Consider the following 21,369-nt stretch of genomic DNA (forward strand, 5'->3'; position numbering starts at 1 on the left):
TTATTCAGGTAGTATTAGCCAGTAGTATCTTACTTTTACACCTGTATGTAGAAACCCTATTGCTGTACGAGCGCATCTTTGGGACTCTGCAACAAAGAGTCCTTTGTATAGGGGTAGACTGAAAACATAATTCAATTCAATTCAATTTATTTTTATTTCGGAAATATCATCCATATTAATAAACTTATAAACAGAAAAAGAAAAATCGTAAACTCTAAATATAAGTATATAGAATGCTTCTCCATCTACAATGCATTTTGGAGTTATAGAGCATATGTTTGCAAACACAAGCAACAAGGATTTTACAACATACGTCACATGCACTCATTAAAGGAATAATAATATTAAATAGGGGTATCCCGAAGGAGGAGTACTACTCTACTACTAGCATCATACAGGTGGATGGTACCTAATAAAGTGGGAGGGTTTGAAGATTTAGATATACAAAATTATATAGTAATGTACTTTAATTATTAGAGTGAGGTAAAACAAAATAGCAATGTTAATAATAATGAATCAGTCTGAATTTTGCAACATATTGATATTATTACCTATTTACTTACAAAAGAGAGAAAACTGTTGCTATAGAAACTTATGTCCTAGTGTCAATTAGTTCATAGTAAACAATTTTTTTCAGACAATACATTATTGAAATGTAACTAGTGTATGTAGTAGCTGTTTATAGGTTTTCAATCTTTACAGATAATACCTAAATTGAAAATATTGTCTAAATAAAGTCTTATTTTATAGTATATAGATAATAATGAATGTTTATGAGTGCGATGGTACAAATAATTTCATGATTTGAAAATATATACAATTTTCATCTTTCACTGAATGAAATTCTTTGTTTCATTGCACAAATATAAAATATTCATTATTTGTTTCAAGACACTTACTTAGCCAGAGGTCAGGCCCAAACCAGTCGAAAAGGCAGCGCTCCAGTTTTGGACGCGAAGTAAAACAATTATTACGACGCACACTACTAATCAAACATGATAGTCTAGATCAGCTTCTTGTCGCGCGTGTGGTTGCTCTCTTTGTGTAACAAAAATAAATGCAAAAAACGAGATTGCAGTACTCGCATATAAAAATAGACAATTTCTATTGCACTCTCTGATGTCATTAAAAGTGCATTAGAAAATGTTTAATATAGTGACTGAACAATCCTCTAAGCAAGAATCTACTTAGGTGCATTATATTATTAGTATATTCTTTTACACAATGATATTGTATGGAATAGAGTGCATACTATTGTTAAGAAGTAGGAAATGTTTTGAAAGATGGCGGCAGTGGTTGGCCCATTGAAGTGAATGTATAGTACAACCCTGTGAACATTGAATTATATCTGCAATAAATCGTAAAAAATATGTTAGTGTTGCTGTTTACCAAGACTTGTGTGCCAAATTCCCAATGTGGTAGTAATGTACATACGGTACATTAGATTGTCATACTTTAAAGATATATAATAAATATACAAAATAACATAAAGCTGAGACTTCTGGCTTACAAGCTATATAGCGTCATTGTCTATTTTATTATTATTATTATTATATCAAAGGCGCTGGGCATGTTAGTGGTCGAAAAAATGAGTTTTGAGCAATTTTTAAAATAAGGCAACAGAAGAGCAGTGTTTAATTTGTGGGGGGAGTGAATTCCAGATTGTGGGTGCTGCAAAAGAAAACGATCTATGACCAAAGGTTTTAGTGGCTATGCGTGGAACAGAGAGTAAAAAATCATCAGATGATCTAAGAGTCCGTCCAGGAACATAAAAGGTGATTAATTGACGGATGTAAGCAGGTTGGTTGAAAAGAAGTGCTTTAAAAGTAAGGAGCAAGATTTTAAATTTGATTCGATTGTCAATGGGGAGCCAGTGAAGTTCTTGAAGAACAGGTGAAATGTGAGAGCGAGGGTTAGTGAACGTAATGATACGAGCAGCCGAATTTTGTAGTCGTTGAAGACGATTAATTTGAAAATTCGGAAGGGCATAGAACAGAGAATTGCAATAATCAAGACGAGAGGAGATAAAACCATGAATGATAGAGGATGTGAAACGTATCGAAAGAAAACGTCGAATGTGTGCAATATTGCGAAGATAAAAGTTTACTGATTTAGTAATATAACTGATGTGTGCTTGCATTTAGAAGCCCCAGACGTTTTTTTTTTCAAACAAATAAATGAAAATGAAATATAAAATACTGTACCGTAGAAGGATGTTTGTTTACCATGTGTGAAAAACTAAGACATTCCCTATGTTGTATTTATTGTATCAGATTGTCCTACTTTATAAAGATCGATAGATGTTAGTATTTGTGAGATCTTTCGTATGTGTGGTAGGTTATATTGTACATTAGATTGTCATTTATGAAGATAGAAGGTCATGTAGTGTTGTTACCATAAGTTAAAAACTTGTTAGAAATTCCCGCCGGTAGTTAGTTATTGTAAATTTAATATATTATCACACTTATAGAAGGAAATAACAAAAATGATATAGGTATGTTTATCTGTCATTTAAAGGCACCTGACAGTTTGAAAGCCTTTAGGGCATAAAGTATTCAATAACAGTGCATTATAGTATTATTATACTAGACTAATATGGGTATTTTAAGAACATGATTCTTCTCAAAGAACCATCCCATTATCAAGGCAGATTACAGAGATTAGATTGTACCATTTTTAGTTCCGCTTGTGCCCAATAGACCGATAATAGTCAAAGCTTTTAGTCATTTGTTGTGTATACTCTAGGATCAAATGGGTTTAACCTGTTAATAATGATTAAACCAATAATAAAGATTCACAAAAGTACACCAAGTCTATCCTTGATGTTCATATCATGCAGGAATTAGCTGTAATTCCTCTATTTTCATATCAATGATATATCTCGTTTATTACCAGTTCATTGAATTAAATACCGGTGATCTGACTTACTGTAAAGTTCATTGTTAATACCAAACAATATTTGTGAACATTTTTACACTGCCAGTGAATATGCACAGGCAATGTAAAATACCTGGGATGTGAAATGTATATGTACCGTAAACGTTTTTCTTAAACAAATTTACCTGGGTTTTATTCAATGTTTTCTTCATACCACCCTACAAAGTCCCCTGAATACAGTAGATGTGTATTACACATAGGCTCCTATACATATTCTTTTTTCACATGAATAGGGTTGTCCACCAAAAAGGGGTTTCAGAAAAAGGATTATTTCTACTGTAGTTTGTTATTTCGAAGAGGCACAAAAATTCAAACACAACACAGATTTTTTTTTCCCGTCAGTAAAAAAACCGAAATTCATCTTCACTACCATATGTTTTTGGTTAAAATTATGGGCTTCTGTGTCTCAGAAATAGTAGACCTACTATTGAATCTCACTTAATCATGTGATGCTCTTTCAATCAATTATTAGACGGTAGATAATATATAGAATTGATATTTTGATATTTCTATCTTCATAAGTAAAACATATACACATTAAATTGGCTGTCATTTCATCCTGTCCTTTCACAATTTCCCAAAACCTTTACAAATTACATCAGCAAACAAGTCTGGCTGATATTAACGTGATCATCAACTTGCGGATCAATAATTTGTCAAATTGAGCAGCTCATATCGTCCTCAAATGCGAGTCCATGTGAACTTAATGTGAGGAATATATGCTAAGTTAAAATGGTACATGATGTGATTAATAAACGTCAGATAAATGGTGTAAATATTAATTGGTTATTGATTTACTAATTAGTTGAAGCAATTCAATATTTTCTGAATATACATATTTTTTTTATGATTTAGGGAGTATGTGTAGTCTTTTTATTACCCTTTTAACATTTTATGCTCTGTAAGGGCGTTTGGCGCAGTGTAACGTCGGACTACTGATCGTGAGATCGTGGATTCGACACTTTACTTACGTTTGCCTCTCTCCACACAGGTGTACAAATGGGTACCTGGTAAGATAAAAACACAAATGCGCCAGGCTGCATTATGGGAGTATGTTTCCATATGTGTTTGATCCAGGGGTAACAAAATGTACAGCGTTTACACAAGGTTACACAACATTATGCGCTTTATAAATTTAAGATATTATTATTATATTAATTATTTTTAATTTTTTTAAATAAAACATAAATTACTGTACTAAATATCATTTTTGAGAAACTAATGTTTAATGGTGTTCCTCATATTCCCAACACACTTTTCAAAATGTTTATACAGGATTTGTCTTAACATTTTAGGTCAACCTTCCTACAGGCCTGTATGTTGGGTTGTAATATTGAAGGAGTTCTTTTTACTAGAAACCTGCCTGGATGACCCTTGGTGTATAAATCTTTCCTCTCAATAATAAGTATTGCTGATAAATTGTAGCATGTAGTCAATATTATTTGTATTCTACCCATATAACAGGCATCATGAAAGCTTTGTTGGTAGAACTTTTAAAGTAAGCCCCTTGAGGGTGTACAGCACAATGTACTAAAGTCAAGCCAAAGGCCTACAGTAGTACCATCTGTTGTGGTAGTTTATCAATTATACCTGAACATTTTACAGATAGAAAGATATCTCTGTTATACGACATACTTTATCAAATAATTTATAAATTAAATATTTAAAACGTTTATATAAATATATACCTTAGAATTACAGGGTTCTTTGTTCAAGTCTATATGGTTACAAATCAAAGTCAGATAAACTTAGTTTTATTTATTTATTATACAATTTATAAAAAAAAGCCAATTACATATTGAAAACATGTTTCGTGCCTGCTTACTTAGATAAAAACAACTACATACTCTCTCCCAAAGAGAGGAATAGATTGCGAAAAGAATAATTTTAACATTACATCATATATCATACCCCTGCCGTATAATTGAATAATCTGTCCAACAGCACCCTCTATACCATAGAATTTCATGGTACTTGGTTACATTTTTATATGGTTATTTTACGACTCAAAGTCAGACAACTTTTGTTGAACATTGCCTGCCAGAGCTCCAAAATGTTAAAATGTCTGAAAGAAGTATCTAAAAGCCTTTGTCATCACAATGTATTTTTGTAGGAATAATCACATGAACTAAAATTCACTAAAAAGAGTTGTCTATGTTTTGTATGTCATGAGACTTTCTATTGAAATGAGGATAGTTTTATTTCTTGTATTTCATCATTTTTGAAAAGCTACTGTTACGTTCTAATATAAGTTAACTATTCTTTGTGTTAAATTTTGAATAAGTATCATTTAGTAACCCATCTCTTTTATTAATTTCTTGTTTCAAACAAATATAAAAGTGGTTTTTTAAATTGATGTTTTGTTCAAAGTTGAATATTGTGAGATGTGGTTGAGTGCCCATGAAATCTCTCTGTGTTGTATCTGATATATACTGATATATATCTTTCTTTTATCCTTGCACCCTTTGATCCACACTATTATCTATGTTTTAAAAAGCTTTGTTGCATATATCTTTTCATCAATATTGACATTTGCGGTTATTTTATTATTTACCCTATAATTCAGAAAAGTCAAGCTTGTATCAGAATTTACAGTGTTAGAGAATTTCACCTACATGAGAAGCGCAGATTAAGTTTATTTTTGTTTTATATGTAATCAGCCTTTTCTTTTCAATCAAAAAAATAAATATAGGATGCTTTGGATAAGTATAGGCCTACTGTTTAATGGTGAATTCTGGATTTTGAAATAGGTGGCCAGGCTTAAAAGTAGTCAAACTTGTTGATATTTTACCTTATACATTATTTAATTTTGTTCCCAGAAATTTAGGGGCCTAGTACTAATGGGTTCCGCACTTGGGTTTGCTAAGTGTATACAGTTTGTTGGTATTATCAGCAAAGCTGTGTAAAGTGGGTATAATTGGAAAACAACAATTGATGACATCATTAAACTAGAAAATAACACATTACGATCTTCTCGTCTATAACATATTGAAATATAATTAATTCAAATCAACATTAAAAATATACTGTAACATATGAGCATTTGGAACAAAGGCACTCACATTGTGCAGTCAAGTCCAAACATAAAATATACAAAAGTATATATTGTACAAAACTAAAAGTTAATATATATAGTTAGTAAGAACAGGAACTATTTTAGGAAAATTAAACGATGGTATTAGTATTCATACAGCAGTTGATCACCATTGTGTTCACCACAAAGTATCAATGTGTGACTTGTAAAGAATATGCAATGTCGCCCTCTATTGTGATGGTTGAAAATAACTTTTTTTATCAACAGAGTTCTGTTTGGCGTCATATATGGTTTAGTCTAGCCTAAATGCGTACATTGTTGCTGTTATGAAGACTTTCTTTTTTGTTTGTGCATTATGATAAAAACCTTATTTTTATATTTTCCAAAAAAGCCGTTTGAAACTACCTCTTCAATTGGAAAACTGACCATAATATTAAATGGACAAATCAATGACCCATTCCATGAAAACTGCCTTTGATATGGTATTTCCCCCACCCATACCAAAATCTAGGCCAATCAGAGAGTTTCCAATATTCACCACGTGACTAAAAAAAATCATTTAGAACATGCTCTCTAGAAACATATGAGGACATTTATTTGGCATTTTCAGTAAAAATTGTAGAAATAAAGACTAAGATTAAGATAATAAAAAAGATAAACTAAATGATGATGACATGATTATGAAAAGAAATCACTAATAAGATTAAGATGATTAAGATGATTAAGATTAAGATGTCTGTCATATGCATTGCACTGATGAGGATGTGTTTTCAGTAAACCGAAGGCCATAAATATATATTACTTGAATGAACGCTTTTTTATTTGCATTAATGTTTGTTATGATGTGTTGGTAACTAAGTTTATTGCATTATAATCAGTAATATACAATCTAATATTGTGTTCCAAAATGAGATATAGTAACATTTATGTTTGCAATAAATGTGATAGGTAAAACAAAAAAATTCACATTTTCTACTTGTTAACAGTTAAATATCAGTCACAATAGAACCCCTCGTTTTTTGCCATTTTTGGAGAAAAATAGACAGCGGCGACTGAAAATCAGGGCGACAAAAAAGTATGGCATATATTTTTGTCATAAATATAGCAAGCTACTTTTATATCAAAAACACTAAACTACCGATTATCCATTTGTCTCTGCAGTCTTAAACAATTATCTTTTAAGAAGAGTTACACCTGCATGTCTTAAGAGGGCCAGTTGTACACAAGAGGTTCACATAGGGTGAAAATATATATTTATTTTATAAAATTGGAAGTAAAAATAATTGGTAATTCAAAATAATCAGCTATAAATTTTAAAACATTCTTATGCTCGAATATGAAAACCATGTTTAACTATTTGGACTTTAATAATGCATTTGTTTTTTTAAACACAAGCTGAAAAATCTGAACATTTATAACATAAGAACATCGAGACTGAGTTCAATTTTACAATGAGTTTATGTCTGTGGGTAATCGCCACCTAATCAAAACTGTGTATCTGATTTTGCCCAATTTCCTGACGAGTCAATCATTTTTACCTGTAGGGAATTCATAGAACATTAGGTTTTGATAGTTGTACAAAATCCTGAGATACTGTTATTAGGAATGGTATTATTGTCTTTTAACGAAAACACCTGATGTTGGCGTTATTGGACGGTGATGATCATAATGTGATGTTTAGTTAATCAAGCATAGTGTGATTGATGTTAAAATCGTTATCTCCCGCTCACCAAGATGTTATTGCCATGACATCATAGGCAGAAAAACTCTGCAGTATCACGTATACGCAGTTAGCTGTTAAACGAAACGCGTGGATTGTGGCCGAATTGAAAACAGAAGTTCCTATTACAGCCTTCTCGCTGGGCAGTGGTAAGCCCTCGGCTATATGGACTGCTAACTGGGTATGGAATGCTAATTCCAGGGTCATTATAACTCAACTATTACAAGACCTATTTTTCTTGAAGAAGCTACATGCTAATGGTGTTTTCGAGAGCTTACTGATAACGCTACCAAGTGGATATTTACCTTCATAAAATTACTAGCATACTTTTACTGATAAAGAAAATGTTAGTACTATGATTATAAGAAACAGTTGCTGAGATTTCTTTGAGGGATTTTAGAGCATGGATTTGTTTCAACCAGAACCGAAATGTAAGTATTTTAACTTGTGTGGAACACACACTGTTGGAGATACAAGCAAGAATCATATTTCTGTCCATTAAAGTTATTAATATCACTTTTATATCAATAGGGAATTCGTTGGTATCAAACACGTTGAATGTGAGAATGATGTAGAAAAAAAAAGTCTACCAGTATTTTGTATGAATTGAGTAATAATATGATCTAACAATTGTATATCTACTTTCCAATTATAAGAAAATACTGATAATATGCTGTTAGAGTATTGTAAACATTATTTAGATACTTAACTACAATATTAATAATTTTTTAGTTTCTCTAGGTCATTCTCCTTTTGTTAACTTTATTTCATGCAAAATTATCAGGAACCTAGATCCCTGTGTGTATAAGGAGACTGATTTTAGTTTTTGTAAGTTTTATATACCATAGTTTTGAATAGGGACAAACCTCTAAATGATTCATGTAAAATATTAATACACAACATCTGAGATAAGTTGACAAAAGTCAGAGGTTGAACTACAACAGATGTAAAAGTGGGTGCAGTGCGTTTAAACTTTATCTGGTGATAACATTTTGGCTCAATTGGTTTCTTGAAGTGATTCAGTAGGTGATTAATTAAAATCTCACTTATATCTTTCGTCTCAAGCATTCCTGTTAAGAAGAAACAACTGATTTTTAAAATGTCAATAAATTAAACCAAATATTTGATATCCACATAGCCTACTATTGGTTTAAATTAAAGATGTACCTTTCTGTTGTTCTGTTGTTTATAATATCAACTAAAAAGAAAACTGTTTATTTAGGATGGTCACCTCTGTTGGTAGTTAGCACCACATGTCATAAGACCCACCACCTATTAACGAACCAGCCACATCATGTCATTGTTCATTACTTCGATGTCCAGTTTAATTGACAACATGACTTATCTTCCTTTGGGATTGACCTCATATGTATTAAATTAAAGTACTGAAATTCATCACAAATTTTGAAAAACTTCTGTTTTGATAAGTTGTATAAGGCTTGTTAATTTTATAGATGTACATGTTTTATCTAGTATGCATCTGGAATCATCATTGTATTCAAGATATTAAATGCAGTATATCTTACAAATTATCAAATCACCATGAAATAAAAAAAAGATACACCTATAAAAAAAACTTAAATCTAAAGTTCTCTCCTAAAACATGAAAAATAAAGATGAATGAAATCAAACTTGGAACACATGCCATTTTGTAGTTTAGTCTAGTTTTACAAAATAAGTAGACATGATGATATCATATCACTACCATAATTGAGCACACCACGTTATTTGGTCACACAATAACATTTGATAATAGGTAGACATAGCTTTAATTTGGTAAAGTTATTCAATTAGTTTTATCGGTTATACAAAAAAAATGATTTTGCAAACTTATAAAAAAATAACTGGAATTACATTGAACATCTTTCAAACAACGTGCTTATAATTTGTTTTCTTTGAAATAATGGATTATGACGGCACATAACTAGCCATAAATCTAAAAGTACCTTCTAAATTAATACTAACAACAAATGCGTCACGCTCATTATATTCATGAAAATTTGTAATGTTGCCAAATACTCTTACTGCATTCACAAATAAAAATAATTTGTACGAAAATGTTTAATTTAAAGTAGAAAAAATTAGTTTGAATAAGAATTTGAAGTTGGAAGCAAGGAAAAAAATATGGTACGTGATGGCTATTTGCTGCCCTCACAAATTAAACTAAGTTGTAAGGAATTGTTTAATAGGGAGCATGTTAAAAGGAATAGGAATTTGATGTTGGGAACTAGGAAAAAAAAGATAATTTTATTTTAAATCAAGGATTTGAGATTTGAAGGGATAATCTAATTATAGATTAACATTTGATGTGAACCTAGAGATTTTGGATTGAAATTTAATCTGTTTTGCCATTGAATTAATCATTATGGGCAAAATAATGTATTATAATGTAATCATAGGTAAAATCAAATTCCTATGGTTCTTCTATAATTATTCTGATTGAAGGGCACATAGCATTAAATTAATCCATTATACTGATTTGGGGGCCTACTGGTGCGTAAGTAACAACTGACAATAGACGTTTTATTGGATTTCATTGAATAATTATTAGTGTGGAAGAATTAACCCATGACAAAAGCTGCTGGAGCTATAAGACTAATCAGTAATGTGCATGAAAACCGGTTTTTCATTTCATTATTTTGTTAAACACACAATGGGGTATATTTGCGGGAATATTTACAATTGATGAAACGGTATACGAAATGTTGTTCTAATTGTGAATTTCGATTCATTGTTACGTTAAAGTCGATTGTATTATCAGTGAGTATCAGCAGGCTGTAGTGCCAGCAACAAATTTTAGACTTGCAGTACCGTATTTGTTTTATAATTCCAAAACGGAAGATCGCCACTACTTTGTGCACTGAATTAATTTGGATTATGTAAAGAAGATTGGATACTACTGTATAATAATTATTTTTTGTTTGCTATCTCATCATTTTAAAATGGATTTTTATTTTGAGAATAAGATGAGGTCCTCTTGGAAAAAGGGTAAGTCTGTTAGGAAGACACTGACATGTATGTTTTTATTTATGTAATGTAGGCTTGGCTTAACTTTGTCCTATGCACGCTTAAGCTGATCACTGTATATATCCAAACTTCAGCCAACGTACACCTCTGTATCGTTAACCTTTAATTAAACAATTTGTATTATTTCCTTACGGTCTTTGTTTTAATGGTAAAGCTTTATTATTTTTTCCATACCATCTTTACCCAACTTTTCCTTGATACGTTCTTGTCGCCTTCTCTGTCAGATCATTGCTGCTGTTTCCGCACTAAAATATATGGAGGACGCACCTTTTTATTTTTTGCATCCTCTTCTTTAGGAAAAACTTCCATCTTTTATAAACATTCATCCACTTTTTGATTCATTTAAAATAAATTTTTAAAAACTCATTTATTTAGCAAATTTCACAATGTGCCTTTCACCATTTTTGGAATTGGCGTATATAAATGTTTGATTATTATTTAACTCTGATGGGTTTCAGAGGTACATCCGATGTATGTTTTACTCTGATAGGTTTCAGAATGTTAGACAAGCACTTCAGTTTTCAATTCAATTCAATTTATTTCCACAATACACAATAACATACAGGATAATAAATACAATGAAGTAATCATGTGGGGAGAGGGTCATAAGTCAGAAAGAAGTTTGACCCACCCCAAGATACATTTTAATGTACCATCCAATTCGTATTTAAAAATACGAATTGGATGGTTAACCAGTGTATTTTGTTTGCATTTGAAAGCAGAACAAGATTCTAACTCTTTACTGAATCATGGCAAGAAAAGTTATTTTTTCATGTTTATATTTGACTGTTATTTGTGCTTATATTGTTTGTTGCCATTTATGACGGCCAGCAACCATTCATTATTGATTTATTGAAGTAATTAAACATGACACTTTGATAACGATCTTGTGGACTAATTAAAAAGATGAATACCGGTATATTGAGGAAATTATGAATAATTTTTACATTATAGTAATTCCATAACATTATGATGTAAATTTTGTATGTATGTAATTAGGTTAGAATCGTCCTCATACTTAATTGGAAATGGAGGAAATTGAGATTTAAGGCTTTTACAGAACCATGAAGCTAGTAGCAGTACAGCATCTACCCAGATCAACACACATGAGATAATCCCTTATTTTGAATAGTTCGCTAAAACGCGCATATGCAACAGCTTTACATTATATACCGATTTACGTCCCATCTAAAGGACGAGGCAAAGAGAATATTTAAAGCTTATTAAGGGTACAATCATTAGGTCTCTCACATTCTAGTTTTCTAATGTAACGTTTTATCTATAGTACCTGTGTGTTTCTCCCATCCAGGTTACCAGGTTCAATTTTGCTAATTTCGGTGATCCGATTAAAACCAGTATTTCAATGTGATAGTAGATATAGCTTTTTTTTTAATGGTAGATAATTCATTATCAGTACATATCGAAAAGAAAGCAGAACCCTGAGTATTTCTTCTCATTAATTAATGATTATGAGGATCAGTAGTGTAGTGTGACAATCAATTCAATGACAATATTGGAAAATACAATTCCATACACAATAATGTTCATATATTTCATTCAACAAAAAAAGTCTACTACAACTAACTACTGCCCTTGAATGACCAAAATTTGAAACAAAAAAAAAATATTAAAAAATATACTAGAGTGGACATATTTTGCATATTGCCCAGGGAAATGTAAAATATAATTTTTAGCTACTAGATTGAGTTAAATTGGCATATGTTAATATACAGTATATATATCATATATCAACAAATAAAATTAAAAAAATTTTAAAAGTAAAATAACAAATTAAAACATTGTCAAAAGACTAGTAACAATTGGGAAAGGTAAGTAGAATCTAGAAGATCGGTTGAGGTGGCAGTTGTCAGATAAAATAGTAACACATTTCATATATTGTAGATAAACATGGTCATTTGTTTCTAATAGTACGTACCTTGTAATTTTTTCCAGCTGAATAAACCTATTTAAATGCAATTGTAATTTGTATATCATTTTTATGATAATATCTATATATAACACTGGTAATTAAAGTTATCACGATGAGGTGATTATGATGTGTTTGATTCACATTACATTTTGTGTAAGATATGTCTTAATAGAAGGAAATTACTGCATATTATATATATATATATAAACAAATCAGGCAAAGAACATTAATTCTAAACCGCCCGGTGATATACTGAAATTTAATTAATTTGAAACGATAAAGATGAGGAAATCTGTAAGAATGAGAAAAAGTCGCCCCAACCGAGACTCAAACTCAGACCGCCTGCTTGATATGCAGATGTCCTTAACCATTAGAACACTGGGGCTTTCATGGTATTGTTTAAACTCGAAATTTATATATATATATATATATCTCCAATCTGCAGACGGTACTGTTTCGATCTTATTAGATCTCGTCATATATATATTAACATCTGCCAATTTAACATAACACATTTATATTTTACATTTTCGTGGGCAATATGAAAAATGTCCCACGTAATATTTAAAAAAAATAGTTTTTGGTCATTCAAGTCAGTATTCTGTTTTCAAAAGTACCTTTGCAATGTATGATAATTGTATTTTATATGGATTTTGTTTTGTTGAATAAAATATATGAACATTATTGTGTATGGAATTGTATTTTCCCAATATTGTCATTGAATATATTGATTGTTATACTACACTACTGATCATCATCATAATCATCAATTAATGAGTGTAGGATAGCATTCACAAGATTTTGTGGTTAATTTTTGTCTACAAATTTCAGAGATTTAAATTGTGGATATTAAAAAGCTTAGATTTAAGATGGTAGTCATGGAAACTAATATTTGTTTAATCATGGGATTTATTGGTTTAATTTGGCTAACTCTCAACTGTCTATTTGAAAATATATAAATAGAAGTTAATAGTCATTTTGTAAATTTAGTTTAATATGTTAAGACTGCTGGGAACTACTTTAAAGAAAAAAATAATATCGGTATAGTAAAGATTTTAAAAATCATCATGTTAGATTTTATTATTGTCTCTATTGTTAAGTTTTAAAGGACAGACAAAAAAAATGAAATATATTTGATATATTTAAACTTGCATAAGCATTCCAAAACCTATTGAGTTTTTGAGTGGTTTTTGTCACACTTGTCGAAACCTATTATATTACCACTGATAACCAATCTCGTTCATATATCCTAATGCATTTTCATTAGTGTTTGTAAACAAAGTCTAAAGAGCCTTGTATAATGACTTTTTCTGTCGTTTAACGACCTAAGACAATGAGCGGTTCCACCATCGAACGCCTAATAACTAGAATCAGCTGCAATTCACCGCATATCAATTTAGCGGTTCTTAAACTAGATGTTTAGGTAAACAGAGAAAATGCATTTGAATTTATGACTCAGTCGTATACAGTAGATAGTGGTGTTGAAATCATTGGCATGATTTCTTGTTTTGATATATTCCAGTAGCGAAAATTACTTAATTAATTTATTTTTAGTTTTTGGACTATTAGTATAGAATCGGATGAATTATTTTTAAATAATTCTCTAAAGTAAATAGGTCATGCTTTGCTTTAGTTACTTGGTATTTTGTCTGAAAGCTGTTTATGGAGCTTAAACCCACCACCTCCAGCTGATCACTATAATAGTCCAGCATTCATACAGTACCGCTAGACCACCGAGCTTTGTCAAAACATATCTGAATTTCGTAGTAACTATTATTATTATTTACAGTATTAACTATTGACGGTAATGATGAAACTGTTATTTAAATATCTCCAATCGCATTGTCCAGCAAAACTCCTGAATTTACACACACTGGGACGTCAACACCGTTTTGTGTGATGTGCGATGTGTGTAAACAATTGAGTTTTGCTAGCCGATGTGAAAGGGATATACATGTGGCACTTAGGGTGGCACTAAAACATTCATTGTAACTATATTGACAGTCCAAATGAACATTCCATAGATGAAAGTGATGTTTACACAGTAGTGAAAGGTCTTCCAATGCAATCCATTGGCTTAGAATTCAATAGAAACATCTTCCAGCTAGGCCAAGTTCATTGTATCATAGTGTCAGATAAAAGAATTGTGAATGGGCAACCAAGCAATTTATGCCTTAAAAATCAATAAGATTGCCTAGTGGATAACTCCTTCATTTAACACACAGCCACGAGGGGGCTGTTAGCCTATGTAACAAAGGTTATATGGTAAATTGTTACCGTAGGTTATTAGCATTTTTTACTCAAGCAGGTTGCTCACAGGAAGATATAATCCGGATTTTAGAAAATGAAAATGTTTAGGCCTAATGAGGCTTACCTGAGGATGAGAAGAGCAATGTTGATATACTGAGTCTCTGTTTATTCCAATGTTTATATATTGTATACAACCAAGGAGGTATAAGTAGGGTTAGAATACAAGGAGTGCCTGAGGTAAATTGGCCCCATCAACAGTTTTTACAATTCAAACAAGCTGTAGTCCAGGTCTGAGAATTACTAATTTAACAAACTAACGTTTGTGGAATTTTGATTTACAATTACATCTGTAACTCTCACTACTTTATTAAACCATGCAAGAGGAATTGAGATTATCATTTGATAAAAAGGATCGTGAAGGTCGTCAATTTTGGACAAAAGGCGCACGTAAGTTTGACAAAAAAAGTGTGATGGTAGCAATATGACATCATTGGTAGCAACATCATCTTCTTGTCCATGGGCACATGGATATTCTAGATATTAGTTCCACGTGAACCTCACTATTGTGCTTCCAGTTTTTCACATATTTTCTTTGGTTACAAGGAAAATTGATCGGGTGTTTAATATATATTTCTACTTATAATTGTCCATTTTGGTTCCGTTTTTTGCCTCTGCCATGTACGTATGTACTACAATAGTTCCCTGCTGCACAAACCATTGCACAAGCAGATGCTGATATAGTTATCCGGACTCAAGAAAAGTGTTTTAATTCGATGACCTAAGATGTCTATTTTCCCCTTTTCTTAAAAGCATTGATTTTTACACCCTCCCTGTAAATGGCAGTTGATTAATTTAACTCTGATTTAAAAGGTTCACGTACACGCACATTAATTTTGTTGAATGGAAGTGACAATGCATTTATATGTGGTAATGTTGAGCTATTCTCGTAAAGAATTGCTCGATCAATAGATCTAGTTTGCTTTCAATTTCATGTGACGTCGTTGATATACTACATTGTCAATAGTCTTGATTCAGCTGTTATCTGTCAGGTGATAAAAATATTCTGTCAGGTGTTTAGATAAAAATATTCTTTTGATGTGATGACAATTAAACATTGTAATGTAATGAGGGACGTAACCACAAATTAATTACAATAATAAAGTAACGTTCTTTTTATATGGTGTTTCTTGTGTAGGGTTTTCCTCGAAAGAGGGGTGTCCCAAAAGAGGGGTCTCCCGGAAGGGGAGTGTCCCAAAAGAAGGGTGTCTCGAAAGAGGAGTGTCCCAAAAGAGGGGTGTCCTGAAAGAAGAGTGTCCTGAAAGAGGAGTGTCCTGAAAGCGGGGTATCACAAAAGAGCATTGTCATAAAGAAGGGTTCTACTAAATCAACGGCACAAATGTGGCGAGTGAGTGGCCGAGTGGTTAAGACAGTGGAACCGTAATTACGTAGCCATAACATTGGCAAGGGTTCGAGACTCACTCGCTCCATGGTTCTGGTGGTAGAACGAGTCTTCTCGGATAAGGACTATAAACCGTAGGTCCAGTGTACACATAGCTCATGCGCACTTTAAAGAACCTAGTACATCTTTCGAGACGAGTAAGGGGTTACCCCGGTGTACTAGTCCACACAAACACAGCCACTGTCACACACAGCCACTGTGCAAATTGGGGCTTGACCGTTTTAGAGGTGTTTACCACCTGTTGGTCCAGATCCTTCACTAACTGAGTTAGTGAGAAGTCGAATAAATAAAAAATAAAAAATAAATTATCAACAATTTAAAACTTGAAACCTAAGAATTAAAAGATAAGCTACACTTAAACTGAAATATTAAGCCAAATAAGATTGATTAAATTATGCAATAGGTAGTATATTTGTGAATATTATAGAAATTCATAATCAACACATAATGACGTAACCATGGTAATATTATAAATTAACCTTATTGTCCATGATCTAATTTTTTTGTAGAAAGTATAATTTGAATATAAGCATGACAGGCAGACGTTGAAATGTCATGAGCTATTGCAGCAGAATCAATGAGGCGCGACCATTGTCAGAAATATTGCTTCAACTACTTCAAATTCATGTTTTTTTATTGTTCAGAATTGATCATGTGATCATGTGATTGCAAATAAATCAGAACATTTCAAAATATGTGTAAAAAATTATGTTTTTTTTACATGAAATTTTACAGGATTGTTTCAAAGAGCATGGCGTAATGGTAAGGAATATCGGACTAGATTTAGAGACCGATATGTTTAAGACCTTTGTCATATTAAGTACTAAATTTAATATCTATTTCCATCTGTGATATATTTATTAAAAATTAATGTCTTTGGGCAGATACCTGTTAAACGGATCACTCTAGGTTGTGATGGCATTTTAAGGATTCAATTCATATACAAAAAAAAACATTTACATTCAATATTCAATTTCTATTTCAGATGAAAGAGAAGATATACAAAAGAAAACATTTTCCAAGTGGGTGAATGCACAGCTATTAAAGGTAAGCTATTAAAGGAAAAACAGACAATCATAAACTAACTATTCAAGAACGGATAGGGGAGAACACAAATTGCATGCACTCCTCTTTGACAACAAAAATAAAAAATTTTTCTAGATTAATTGATAAAGATAGTTAAGAATATGAAATTATCACTGTTCTCTTGAACCCTGCACCCTTCCAACTATGCTCACATAGGAACCTTTCCCTTCCCTCCCCCTGTTTCAGAATTCTTAAAATGCCTCCTTGTAATTGACTTCAACAGTAAAAGCTTTACAAGTGTAAGTAGAATAATCATGTTTTTAGGTCAAAACTAATTCTTCCGTGGCAATCACACTGTAGATAAGGAAATGTATTACACTCAAAACCATACAAGTAATTCATTTTCTTTTAATCATCCACTATTAATTAATCGTTGTTATTGAAACAATCCATATTACAACAAATAACAAAATTCACAGCTAAATTTAAAAAAAAGTGTATAATGATGGACCTGTAGATGTGGGCCCAAAGATTTTCTTATTCACCTTGAATAATATACAATATCACGCAAAAAGTAATTGAAGATAATAATAAAAATTGAGTATTTTGTTCCCTTGAAAAATAATTTTTAATTTTTTTGTTGAATAATTATGCCATTTATTATCACATAGTAGAGTTTAGTTAAAGTTTAACCAAAAATTGAATTTAAGCAAAAAATAGTCAACTTGAAAGCCAGACAATGGCTTTTTGGTTAAATTTAACCGTTTATTTTATCTGTTTATTAGTAAAATTGTTATTTTTACTGTTTTTTAACTTGATTAAAACACTAATTCAAATTCTGATTTTGTTAATCTTCATTTTCATGTTTTTTTTGTGGGGGACAATACATTTTGTGATAGAACTTTTAACATTAAGTAAAAGTAATAGTATACTGATTTAAAATTAACCAATCAAATAGTAAGGATATGGGTACTGGTAACATATGTAAAAATACATATGTAATTTATCGATAAAAAAACCAATTTAAATTTTTTAGTGGTCTCTAATTAGAGAGGGACATTTAATAGCATCATTCTTTAACTAGAGGAAGTCATGTATAATATTAATTAATTCAGTAGTTTAGTTTCATAACAATACAGCTGTAAATTACTATAACTATTTAGAAGTTTAGCTCTATTATTTATAAATATTTCCGGCCATTATGTTGGAATAAAGTGTGTTATTATGAAGAGAAACAAAGCTCAAGGAGGTCACAATCTCTATTGTCCATTGTGTCATTTAAATTAGTCTAGTTTTTCATTCAGTATACTGTAGTAGACAATTTGGGACATTTTGTACCTTAATGTATGTCCGTTTACAACCCTGTGAAGCTTCATAATAACTCTGATGAACTGTAAGTAATGATGGAAATTATTCAATGAACTGGATATGTGTACTCTCTACTGTTGTATTTTGGCAGTGACACCATCATTTTTGTGATCTCGAACATTAATGCTCTAAATTTATGAAGTAAAGTTATTATAATTGATATTAATTAAAGATATATTGTCCCCTGAAAACATATTTGTTTAAAAATGCTTTTGTTGAATATGCAATATGTCACATCACTTATACCAATATTACTATACAACACAATACAAAATAATACTATAATTTAAAGCAAAAAATGGTCAAATTAACTGGAAGTCAATGGGTTTTTAGTTAGAATTTAACCGTTTATTTTGTCTTTATTTAATATATATATTTTTTTTTTCTATGGAAGTGATTAACTTTATTAAAACTGCAAAATGGCTTATTCTATTTATTTTATCACTCTTCATTTTTCATGTTTTCGGGGTCAATACATCTTTAATGCTACAAATACATATCCACTCCTGAATTTTGATGAGATTTAATAAAGGATTTTTTAAGAACTTTAGAAAACTTTAGAAATTTGTCATGGAAGTACCGTAGTGGTACCAGGTGTCTTCCAAGTTAAATTTGTTGTTCATCCACCTTAATTTGATCAAAGAATGTTATTTTAATCTTCTTAAGTGCTAAATGATAGTCCAAGCACCTAATAGTAACTACTTTAGTAGTAGTCTATTAGTAAAGGTTTATTCAATGTATAATTCAGTGACGGTCCACATCACCTTTACTAGGGCCAAGCAATAAATAGCATAATATAGCAGAACCCATTCGAAACCCAACAAAGTGTCACTTTAATAGGGGTTGGTTAAAACATCCCATTCTTCATTTCACATGGATGTTGCTCCTTAACAGGGTGTCCCCTAAGTTACAGTAGGAGTCTCCCAAAGTGTCCCTTTCAAAGGATAACCACTTCGTCGAATCATAGGGTTACCAAATCCTGACAAATACCAGACGTGTTACCAAATACCAGCATTGCCAATTCAAGTGTTTGCGATGGTTGTTTGAGGCAATATCATTTTTAATAGTGCATTGGCAACTGCTATACTTATCATGCTCTTAATTTCTCCCACAGTTTGAGAAGCCCACCGTTGATGATTTGTTTTGTGATCTTCGTGATGGTAACCAATTGTTGAGTCTGCTAGAGGTCCTATGTCAGAAACAATTTGTAAGTTTAACAGAATTACTGCTGCTTTTTATTATTATTATTATTATAATATTAGTTTGAAACCTCTACTTGAGCTTTAACAAGACTCCATGTTAATATAGAAGTGGGTTTTAAATGATGTAATGATACTAAGTTTTATGGACATTAGCCATTTTAAAGTCAAATAAACAATTTGAAAGCCTAGTTCAATAACAGTAATATTTATTGTAATATAAAGTAAACTCCAAAAAGAAGCTAGGAAGTTATAATTACAGTTGAATCATAATTGATCCTTATCTTTATGTAGTTTGTTTTATAAAGTTTTTCTCTTTGATAAAATGGAAAAAATAGTAAATAAATGAGACCAGTTAATTTTCATTGCATAATTTATTTTGTGTTCCTTTCCACCATGTTTCTAAGATATAACACGTGACTTTGAAAAGACAAAATAATTAAAAAAAATGTTTGTTTTAAATTGGTTTTTTTTAATCAAAAATTAAAATTTCTCCAAAGTTTACACATTTTACTTTGGTAAATTGATAGTGAATATCTAAATTCTTCTATATGATTATTTTAATTGTGAATATGGTTGTTTAATTAATGAATGATGATTTTTTATATTTTACATGGACTTTACCTTATTCGTTTTGATCCTTGTATGCACCAATGCATTTTTGGCAGTGTTTTTAAATTGATTTCCAATAAATATTGTGTATACATATTGAATGATGTTGGCATACATTGTAACTGCTGCCCTCTATCATTTCAGGCCAGAGAAAAAGGTCATATGAGAGTTCACCATCTTAATAATGTCAACAGAGCTCTACAGATTCTAGAAAGGAATAATGTAAGTTGAAGTTCTCTCTTCTTAAATTGTCATTACTTGTTTGTTGTGCCTCATATTTATTTGTTTACTAACCATTCACCTTACAATAACAGTGAATAATGCATATAGTTTGTTATTCATTCAATGTACTAATAATCAATTTGTTATGTATTGTATTTTGTACACTCTTTGTATTTAAATCCTCACATGGAATATTTTAAAGCTTGTTTTCCACTAGGTAAATTTATTCTCGCAAATTCCATAGAGCTGATTGGCTGCCTGTTCTTTTTACGTCACAAATAAACTGGTAGATGGCAATGTGAATGCATGTGGCTTAAACGGCAAATTGAATTCTCGAAAAATGGATTCGCAAAGTCACAAGTGAAAATTGTATGTCGTGATGTAAAGTTTGTCTTTACTTGACTACGGTATTGATAATAGTAAAGTCATTATATTTATTTAGCACTACGTAGAGCACCATGTTTGATTAATACGTATACTTATTTAGTATCTTTATTTAAAATAGTTTATTTTTATACAGATTTCTTTTTATTAAACTTAAAAGATTGGTTCATTCATCGGTCAATTACATCAGACAGAGATAGT

The 21,369-nt window shown here is 31.1% G+C and overlaps 1 protein-coding gene across 6 annotated transcripts in view; it reads left to right on the top strand.

Moving 5' to 3' along the window:
* Nucleotides 1-21,369, top strand: part of LOC140055621 (dystrophin-like) — a 208,816-nt gene that overhangs the window by 11,634 nt on the left and 175,813 nt on the right. For 4 of the 6 annotated variants that reach the window (XM_072100960.1, XM_072100959.1, XM_072100961.1 and 1 more), the window contains exons 3-5: nt 17,343-17,404; nt 19,866-19,958; nt 20,707-20,784. In XM_072100960.1, coding sequence (XP_071957061.1) covers nt 17,343-17,404; nt 19,866-19,958; nt 20,707-20,784 — 233 coding nt within the window. Of the gene's footprint in view, nt 1-7,542; nt 8,123-10,308; nt 10,680-17,342; nt 17,405-19,865; nt 19,959-20,706; nt 20,785-21,369 lie in introns of those variants that run through there. The other 2 variants (XM_072100963.1, XM_072100962.1) reach the window with 2 other exon arrangements.

Source organism: Antedon mediterranea, chromosome 7, assembly GCF_964355755.1.
Source record: "Antedon mediterranea chromosome 7, ecAntMedi1.1, whole genome shotgun sequence".
Lineage (NCBI taxonomy): Eukaryota > Metazoa > Echinodermata > Crinoidea > Comatulida > Antedonidae > Antedon > Antedon mediterranea.